Source organism: Fundulus heteroclitus, chromosome 23 (assembly GCF_011125445.2).
Source record: "Fundulus heteroclitus isolate FHET01 chromosome 23, MU-UCD_Fhet_4.1, whole genome shotgun sequence".
NCBI lineage: Eukaryota > Metazoa > Chordata > Actinopteri > Cyprinodontiformes > Fundulidae > Fundulus > Fundulus heteroclitus.
This window is the reverse complement of record NC_046383.1, coordinates 16,881,500-16,891,772: the sequence shown is the minus strand read 5'-3', so window position 1 is coordinate 16,891,772 and position 10,273 is coordinate 16,881,500. Positions and strand designations below refer to the sequence as shown.

The 10,273-nt window shown below is 38.7% G+C and overlaps 1 protein-coding gene across 1 annotated transcript; it reads left to right on the top strand.

Annotated features, from left to right (window-relative positions):
• The first annotated feature begins 274 nt into the window (after window positions 1-274).
• On the top strand, window positions 275-10,048 carry zgc:195212 (DUF4554 domain-containing protein). The gene is made up of 12 exons (XM_021318287.2): window positions 275-386; window positions 473-585; window positions 689-772; window positions 854-909; window positions 1,552-1,623; window positions 1,782-1,977; window positions 4,157-4,280; window positions 7,971-8,141; window positions 8,362-8,483; window positions 9,354-9,464; window positions 9,561-9,659; window positions 9,740-10,048. Exons 1-12 carry the CDS (start codon window positions 368-370, stop codon window positions 9,785-9,787), a joined length of 1,215 nt encoding a protein of 404 aa, XP_021173962.2. The 5' UTR covers window positions 275-367; the 3' UTR covers window positions 9,788-10,048.
• The last annotated feature ends 225 nt before the right edge of the window (window positions 10,049-10,273 follow it).

Genomic DNA, 10,273 nt, shown 5'->3' with positions numbered 1-10,273 from the left:
TCCTATTTATTTTTTATATTTTATTAATAATTTTTTATGAATACATACAGATGATTATCCCAATAAAACCATTATATAGGCGATGTACTGACACTAACCTTTAGATTGATTTATGTATTTACCTAAATTAGTCAAATGCACAGAAAATCTTTAAAATTTTAAAAACGTTTTAAAGGCTTTTTAAAAATAGAAAATGTGCGGGAACCTTGTGTCCAGTCTTTTTTTTATTTATTTTCAAACATTTCCTCCATTTTCCACATTATTAACTGCACGACACAGCCTGCTTCACTTCATAGACAAACACTCATCCTGACGCTCATTTTGTGCTCCAGTTGCATCCGCCGGTCCCTGGTGTGTTGGACTTGAAATGCGAGCCCTTCAACCTGGTATGTTCACACAATAACAAACGCAGTAAGTCTCAAAGGATGCTTTTTTTTAAGTCAGCTGGTTTTTGTTGCATTGCTGCGCACAGATTTGAAAAAGGTCCTGTTTCCCGGTGTGTGGTCCTGTCCGGAGCCTGATCCCGAGGAGCTGAGCGCCTTCACAGATCTGTATGGATCGCTCCAATTCCTGTGCACTTTTCAGGTTGTACTGTACTTGCTATTTATCGAGCACAATAAACACTGAGTTTTTTAAAAGTATCAACCTCTGAAGTTGGTTGGTTAATCTGTGGATGTCACTCTCGCAGATAAAAGATGCAGGACTTTCCTGGTCCACGTGTCAGGCTCATATTAGGGCGTTCCTCCGGACGTTCAGTTTGACCAATGCCGGGGTATGAAAAGTTCTCCTTTTCTTTTAAATTAAATGCTGGAAAAGTGAGAAAAAAACTATTTTTTTTTTTTAATTTCTACAGATAAGAATCCACCTAAAATTTAAAATTCATGCACAGAAATCCCAGCACGAGTTTAGGTAAGTCAGCAACGTCACAGACTGCCTTAGTTCTCTTATTTTAGAGTCTCATGATTGAGTTTAGTTTTATTTATAATGCTCTAAATAACAAGACAAACAAATCCTAATTATAGCTAGAAATATAAATAATCCAATTAATGCAGTAAAAAAAGAGATTCAAATTCAATGTATTACATTCCAGCTGGTTAGAATGCATGCAAATATTTCTAGTAGCTTTTATTACATTATTCTAAACGTTTGTTCACACTGCAAAAATGGATCTAAAAATAAGTAAAAATGTTCTTTTAGTTAGTGTATTTATCCTTAATTTGAGCAGGTAAATAAGATTATGTGCCAATGGAATGAGTATTTTGACCCCTAAAATAAGATAATTAGACATCCTGCACTTGAAATAAGATGATGGAGATGAATTGTTCCTATTTTAAGTGCAAAAGTCTTATTCCTTTGGCAAATAATCTTATTTACCTGCTCAAATAAAGGACAAATACACTCATTTTAAGAACATTTTACTTATTTTTAGTTCCGTTTTTGCAGTGCATTCTTTTATTTATCATGTCTCGCATTTTGTTACATCTCTTAATAAAAAAAAAGCAGGTAATGTGAATAAACTTTAATTGTTACTCTTTTGTGGTATTCCTGCAGAGTTCTCCTCAGAAGGAAAGTTACCCTGGCTGTCCAACCACCTCTGATGTTGGACCTCACTTGTTCTGCACAGTCCGTAGCACTAGTTCATTATTCTGTTCTCTTATGTTTTATGTAGACACACAGATACGATTCTGTTAAAAGCTCTGTTGAAGGTTCCTGCTTCTCGTGCAGGTGGTGGTGGTGAAGTCACATCTGTGTACGATCAGGGGGTTTTCTCTCCTTCACAGCGCTCCACGGTGCGGTCAGACAGGACCGTGGTGTCAGGGAGGACATCCTGTCGTCGGAGAACGTCTCCCACTCAGCATCCCGCCCGCAGCCATGGATCAGGGCCTGTTGGGAGAGCTCAGCGTCCAGCTTGTCACGCTGCTCAGCCCCTGTGTGCAGCAGTACCCCAATTTGCCTACGGAGCTGTCTCGCATGCAAATATCCTTTTTGCCTGATATAATCGTGTTCTGTGCTAATCTCTTCATAAAAGCAAGCAGACGAGTGTCTAAAGCGGCAGATGCATCACAGATTCGGCCTCCTAACCCCGCCTTTGACCAGCTGCTTCAATCACATGATGACATCCGGTGTACTGGTTTGTGCCTTAAGTGGGAAAACAGGGACCAGAGAGGATGCTTTGTAGCCTAGAGGTCACGGCGTTCTGCCAAAACATAAGGGACGGCTGTTCGGGTTCAGTCAACGTGACGAGGGCTTCAGCACGAGTCAGGGAGGTTGGTTATGCCTCAGCAGAGCTAGTCTGCCATACATGCCATCCAGCCTCCCTGGTAATCAGACGTGCTTTTAGCCAGAGTGAGGGGAAGTTATTTTGTTATTTAAATGTAGCTAAAAGGATAACTGCATGCAAGTTAAGTTACGCATGACATACACAAACCAACAGGTAACTTCAAATAAGTTTCTCAGCAGCTGGCACAGTTTGAAGGAATCTTAATGAGATAGCACATCGATACTGGTGGAGACCTCCCTTTTTAATAGGAATTTAGCGTTTATGTTTGAGAGTAACTAGTTTTAGGGGCTGGCTGTGATAAACTTATCTCCTCTCTAACCATCTCATTTAGGGATTTGCCTTATCTCAGATCAGTCTCACCCCACATCAAGCCAAATGTAATTATAAAAGTTTTGACTTTGTTTGAACATGGTCACGATTTATGTTAAAATATGTCTGCATTAAGAGGTTTACTGATGACTAGTTGTGGTTGAAGATTTGCAAGGGTTTATTAAATGGGCTAAGCAAGCTTAGAAAATGTCAAATTTACAATATATTTTCCTCCCTGGATAGAGACAAGCACTGGGTGGCCTGAAATAATTGCCATAACTAACCCCAGTGCAAAGTTTTTTTTCAGTAATCCCTAAAGTGCATCATTAAAGCATGAGAGCAAAACGTACTGTACCTTCACCTTAGAGATAACGCTTGAGCCAAAATCACTTTACTTGCAGTCTTATTCACAAGTACTACAGTTTAAAAAATACCACACAGCTGACATGAAAGCTGAAGGAACATAAAGTAGAAAATCAGTCAGTCTGCAATGACTCAGCAAACTAAAGTTTTATCGCAATATTTGGGGGCCTGATTTATGACAAACAATAAGATGCTTTATTTTCTACTACATATACAAAATTACTTTGGGAACATGCTTAATTTTTATTTATTTTTTTTCAGATTTTAAGTGCATTAGATGACGGCAGTTGGTAATTTGCTATTTTAGCCTCCCTGCTGAAGCGCAGGCGGGACAAGACACTTAAGTTCAGCTTTATCAACTCCAACAACGGTCGCTTTGCATCCACCGCAGGTGTCGAGTCGCTCTGGCTTCGCTTTATTCGCCACAATCATTTGCATCACTATGTTTGCTCCTGTGCTGCGCCTGCGCACAGGGAGATGTACACATGTCCGTACCTGTAACTCTGTCGCTCATTCTGCCAAGTTCCTTAGTACCAGCAGCAGCAGCAAACATTTAGTTACATTTTAATTGTTTACAACGGCAGGGCCACCATCTTGTTTTACGATTATGTTACACAGCTTGTGTTTAGTTGCACTTTGAATTCAACTCAACTCCCAGACAAAAAGACTGAAATAAAAGCAAGTTTTTAAACATAATTTCTCTCATTTATTTTTATGAATTTAAAGGGGGAGAAAAAAAAATCAATGAATCGGATTTGGTATAATAAAATCTTAATTTTATTTTTAACCCATACTGCTCGGTCCTATTTCCATCTCAACAAGGCTATATTGCATAAGTTGCTTCTGCTTTTTGGGGATTTGGCATTAACGTCCTCAACACCTGTTTGCCTTCTGAAACGTTTATTCTGCATGAGCTCACACAGGAGTCACCAAATATATTACATGCATAGATTGCACGGGACTTAAAGGGCCAGCTCACATTTTGTTGCAGTTCTTTGCAACGTGGACGTATTGTCTGGTAGACTGGGTGTTTTTCTTTGTTTCCTAAGAGTGTCTCCCATAATCATCATCACATATAAAGATTTGACATATGTAATTGAGTGTGTAAATCTATATGAGTTTCCTTCTTTTTTTTCTTTTCTTTTTTTTTTAACTTACAGAAATATAACATTTTAAATTGTCCTTGACTTGCTGCCTTTCCAGGTGTTGGTATACAGCCCCAGTAACATCCCTGTGCCAGCTCCATCTGGCTTCCTCCAAAGCCTTCCTGCTGCTTTAGACTACCCTCAGCTGGGCCTGGGCAGGATCCACTGCCCCTCCTCCAAAGGTAAACAACATGCTGCGCCGCCAGAACAACATGTTCTGACGGCCACGATGCAGTGTGGGTCTTTACCTTGAGGGGGCTGGTTTCCTAATAAAAATCTGGAAATTTAGGGTTTGGGAGGCTGAGCATCCGGAACATCTAATCCCATCTTGTAAAGATGTTCTAACACAGTTAAAACACAGATTTGTTTTTTCTCTTGACTTCAGGCAATTGCATATAAAAAAAAAAACAGCCACATGTTTAGCTGAGAGGAAAGAAGGACTATAATTAATCCCTGAAGCAGATAATTAAAGTCAAATGAAGGAAAAAAAAACCAAGAAGTTTAAAGCAGCAGAGAGAATAAGCTTTCTGCTTTGTGTTAATGCTCAGAATTGAGATGTGGGAAATAGTTGCATGTAAAATCTGTGTTGCATTCATAAAATGTTCTTGGCAGAGATTTAGGAGAGAAAATGTGTGTGGACAGCACAGTAACTGTGTGCTAATCCCCCTACAGTCTTGTTAAAAGTAGGAGGAGCTGGGATTCATTTGCTCATATGAAGACAGCTTCATCGTCACAACAGGAAAACACAGGATGCTGATGATGAGCAATTTTGATTGTCTAAAGGAGGAATTTAAGTTCAGTGTGTTGCTGTAAATGGACAAAGTTGTAAAGGGCGTGTCTGCGGTTGGTTCCTCATTGTGTGGATCTGGTGTCAAAATACAGTTGTTGTTTAACATGACGACCCAGGAAATTATGACTCACCAAATTCATTGTATTCTTGATCTGGATAGTCATTTTGATGTGAAACTAAGGACTTCCACTCATGGTCATATCTAGAAAGGCTCACCCACTTCAGATGCAATATTCATCATCACTAGCTAATACCCAAAAATATATTTCTGTTGTTTTTTTTTTACGGTCGATGCTGACTAGGAAGCGCAACGTATTCCTCTTTTAAGAACAACACTTTTGACATCCTCTTTAGTTTTATAGTAACCACATCTGTCCAATAACTGTTACTCATAAGAAAACTTTGCTTGCACAAAAAAAATCTGATTTTAATTAGTTTATTGAAACTTGCTCAGTACAGCAAGCGTTGTCAAAGAAAACGGACCCTAATCCTGGTCTTACTGCTTAGAAAAAATGAATAATTTTTCAGTTTTGTTTTATTTTTATTTTTTTCAATCGAGCCCAAAACAATTTGATCGCTGGATGACTCTTTTAAAAAGACAAAAAGGTGCATATCCCCCCTTTTTTTCTTAGTTTTCGGATCCACAATGATTAACACATCCTTTTTCCACAAAAAAATCTGACTTATCATTATATTGCATGCTGGTATATTTGTGGAGCAGCTAAAAGTAACGCTTACAGTAATAAGATTTTTGTTGTGTGGTAATTTTAGCTTTCTCGGCTATTTGTGACATGCCAGTTCTGGCCCATGGGATGAATAAGACGCTGGTGCTACACAGTCACAGGGACGACTGCAGACGGTCGCTGACCGCCTCCACAAGGAGGGAAAGCCACAGAAGGGTCATTTCTGGTGCTCCGCTTTTAGCCAATTAGCTGAAGGAAATCTTGAAGTTGAAAATTTGTAGGAGCCTCATTAATATGTTAGAAATGTACCAATATTTACTGCTTTGTTTATTTACTTTAAAATTTCATCACTTATGCGGTGGTTTTTACTTGTGCTCTGCTTAAAGCAGGGGTGTCCAAACATTTCGGTACATGGGCCAAAATTGTCAAGTCAAACTCAAAAAAAAGTTAACACGTTTTTTTTTTTTTGTTAATTTTATTTATTTATTTTTTTACATTTTTTACCTGCTCTACAAAATATTATCATTTTATATAAATAAATTAATCAGTTTTTTATAGGAAATTAATGTGTAAATCATTGTAGATAAAAAAATTTTTTTGCTCATTTGTTGTATTAAATGATGGTCATCCAGTTTGTAAATTATGTTGAATAATTTAATTTGACTCTTTAACAATAGTAAACTTTACTCTTTTTGGCCTAGCAATATAAGAACAGTATTTGGATCAGATGTTCTTTGAATACACTAGATGTAATTAGCCAATTTTAATAATTGAATTGAAAGCAGATTTTAATGCACTAAAGTCTGCATTTGAGTTATTAAATATCATTGGATGTTACTGTGAAATTAAACAGAAAAGTGTTAAAAGTGTTTTGTTTTGTTTTGTTTTTAAAGATGAATACTTTGTGTTGTACTTAACATTTTCAATTGTGGGATTTTAACTTTTCTGTAACTGCCCTAATTAAAAACTAAAATCTTCCATCTGCATCAGCCACCTGTATTGGTGGACCAAATCTTTCTTGAAATGCAGTCGGGGGGGGGGGGGGGGGGGGGAGTGTACAGGGGCCACAAATGGCCCCCGGGCCACAGTTTGGACGTTTCTGGCATAAAGCATCTTCTACCATTAAGAATGCCTGCTTTACTTTGGATATCAGCTTGGAAGGATTTAATTTAGCTCCAGTAACCTCTGTATGTGACCTCTCAACACATGGTTTTTGCAACAATTGATTGGGAAAAAAAAGGAATTTATTTAACTTTAAATGAGCCTTTATTATTGTATTTCTGTTGTTGGTCTGGTCTACTGGTACTTCTTCCCAGAAAATAATTTTTGCATTTGAATAATTTTTTTATTTTATTTTATTTTTTCTGAATTTGATTGACATCTGGAGGAGGAGTGGTGCGCTAGTGGTTAGACCATTGCACTTGGGTCCCGGAGGTTCTAAGTTCAACTCCCACATACTGCCACTCTGGGTCCCTGAGCAAGACCCTTAACCCCTGATTGCTCTCCAGGTGCCACACAGTGGCAGCCCACTGCTCCCCAAGGGGATGGGTTAAATGCAGAAGTGAATCTCTCCATTGTCAGATCAATAAAGTTCTATTAATTAATTCATTAGTTTCTTACAATAAATAACGTTTAATTCCAATGAGACCTCCTGGGTGCGCTGTTGCGCTCTTTATTCAGCTGACTGGTGCCATTTTATTCATATCAGTAAAGTGAAAGACTGGAAATGACACAACAGCAGCTTTGTGAGGTTGTCGCTGTTTCACTGCTTCTCTTTAGTTTCATTAGATATAGATATATATATAAAAAAGAAGAAAACTTTGCAATCCTTTAAGAGAAAACCGAAAACTTAATGTTTTATAAAACAGAGTCTTGGCTTGTCTGGTTGAGTTACTGTGAGCTGAGGAGATGTTTACAAAAAATGTTGTTACTCTGTTAGACAAAGGTACAAATCTGCAGGCCATTAATTTCAAACATTGGCAGTAACTCTAGTTTGATAGATTAATGAGTTCTCAGAGCATTTGTTGCAGAAAAAGAAGCTAATCAGTACAGGTCATTAGTGAATTGTTCTCACATGATGAAAAACAAATGGGCTAGTTGGTTATAAATTAGAGATTTTTATGTTCTTCTTTTTTTTTCAAATCTATATTATGATGTGAAGAACTAAAACCTTTCTTTTGAGGTTTTTTGTTTCGTTTATGTTGTCATATCTGGAGTTAAAATATAAACATTACATATCAAAACGATGCAACTCTTCCCATTTATAAAGTACTGAGGTCAGGTAATTTATCCCAACTAAAAATGTACTGCCCCCTTAAACATTAATTTACTCTGGGTTCAGTTCAGGAGCCTGTTTATTTTTTTTTATATTCATATTGTTTTGTTTTAAATCTTTCCAGCATGCCATGACGATCTCGTGCCCAGCGGTGGGGTCGTGTACGCCGTGGAGCAGGAAAACTGGGACGATCCGGAGCAGGAATCAAGCGGCCTCCCAGTGCAGCAGAGTCTCCTCGTCTTCCTCTTCTTACAGCACAGTGACCCCTTCACCTCTGAGCTCACGGATATAATGGGTGAGAGAGCATCAGCGCAGCAGCTGTAAACACACATCACTCAGCTGGAGAGACTCTGAGACCAGCAGGTTTGTCTTCAGAAGTTCACCGCCGAGGCTGCAGCATCCGTCCTTAAGTACTAATGAAAACCAAAAGAAGACCACCTTCCATAAAATGTCTGATAAAAGCTTGACAACAAAAAAAACCGAGTGACTGCACTGAACCTCCAGTTCTCCTACAGCCGGTGAGTTGTTGCTAGAGCGCCACCTGGAGGACATCCTTAGCAACAACAGGCGGGCCGTCACATCAGCTCTGCAGGCTGAGCTGCTCAACACAACGAAAGCTTCAAAACAAAGACAAAAGGCAAGAAAGACATTTTTATTGTTTTGAATTCACGGTTGGAGTTTTTATTTCATATTTCCAGGTTTAGTCTATGTAGCAGTAATCTGACTAATTAAATTAAAATTCAAACTAACTTGATTCAGCGCCTCAAAGCCCTTCAGCCTTTCCTGGTTTTTGTCAGGTAACAACCTCGTTAATGTCACTATGTTTTATGTGATTGATTTTATGTGATAAAACACCACAAAGCAGCACATAATTGGGATGTGGAAGTAAATGGATGCGTGGTTTTCAGTTTGTTTGACAAATAAATGTGGCTTGCGTTTGTTTTCAGTGCCTTTAATCTATTTTGACAAACCACATTGTTCTGGGGTGGGCAGCTAGGCACTTTACCAGTCTGAGTCTAGAGACTGAATGTTTTGCCTGTTCACCTTCAGAAAAAAGCTCAGATTGGATAAAGAGCATCTTTTTTTTTCATGCTGTGCTGTTTTTAAGGTCCTTATTCTGCTGGAAGTCCAACTTCAGCTCCGGTCTCAGGTCTTTGGACGTCTTTTACAGGTTTTTTATTGTCCTGGACTTCCTTGAATTTTGCACGGTCCGTCTTCCCATCCACTCGCACTTTCTTCAGTCTCCCTGCAGTAGAAACGTATCCCCACAGCATGATGCAGCCACCACCTGGTTTCACTGCGGGCGTTGCGTTTTAGTTTTATCCAGCCAGCACAGCTTCTTCCTTCCTTTTTTAAGAGCCACTACTGTGTGTTGGTTAATCCTTTAAAAGCGTTCAGCTGTAACGTGACAAAACCTAACGTGTTATATTTGTGCTTTCTGTTTTAAATGAAGATATTCGACAAATCGTCGTTAAAAAATGAAGCTTGTGTGTGTTTGTGCCGTAAGAAACAAGAGAAGCTGCAGGCGGCTGCTGAGGTGATCCTCTCCTCCACCATCAGCATAGTGAGCAGCAGCAGCAGCGTGGACTTCAGACATGCCTGCTTGACACGCATGAAGGTGGTTTCATTTTTTTGTTGTTGTTTCATTATGTATTATTCATTTTAAAATGAGGGGAGAGGATGTGGACGTGTGTGTAATGGGCGTGTTTGTCAGGTACGCGACACTCATGAGTTATCAGCCTCCCTCAGGGAGTCCCTGCGGAGGGTGACGTCATGGAGATTTGTCCCTAAAGAGAGGTGCTATCCTGCTCAGGTGAGTCTTTGATTTCCACCACAGCCTGAAAAAGATCTGCTTTTAATCTTATTTATGAGGTCCTGGTATTATTCCAACAGGTTGAAGATCAAGCTGAGGGTTATGAGCACGCCAGAGCTGAAATATAAACATATTTTTTTCCCCTTCCGGCTGTGGAAACAGACCAGAAGTAAAAGTATTTTTGGTGGCAAAAGTTCTCCTCTTATGCTGCAGCAATTTATTGTTTCTAGTTAAAAATACAATTTACTCTGCAGCTTATATGGCTGTGATTTTCCTTTTTTTTTGCTGTTCTACAACAGATGTATGTTGTAGGTTTAGGATCTAATTCATCCCAATACATTTTGTCTTTGATGGTTGTTGCTTAAATAAATTATGCATATAAAAAGTTTTCTGCAGTTTGATTTATTTTAGCCTTGAAAGGGAGTAAAAGAAATCACTATACTGGCGTAACTTGTTCAGGTTATATAAGGTGAGGAGAGAAAGATGAATATGTTGCTGCTGACTTATTGTCATTTACTGCAGCTTTTGTTGCTTAGACTGCTAATATTTAATCAGATAATGAATAACATAATTTATGTTGATTAGAATGCATCTAACAGCCAACATATAATCCT

Excerpts from the sequence above, each read along its gene's own strand:
- zgc:195212 (XM_021318287.2), top strand. Across the intron at positions 1,978-4,156 it reads CGGAGCTGTCTCGCATGCAA|GTGTTGGTATACAGCCCCAG; the intron begins ATATCCTTTTTG and ends CTGCCTTTCCAG. Across the intron at positions 9,465-9,560 it reads CCTGCTTGACACGCATGAAG|GTACGCGACACTCATGAGTT; the intron begins GTGGTTTCATTT and ends CGTGTTTGTCAG.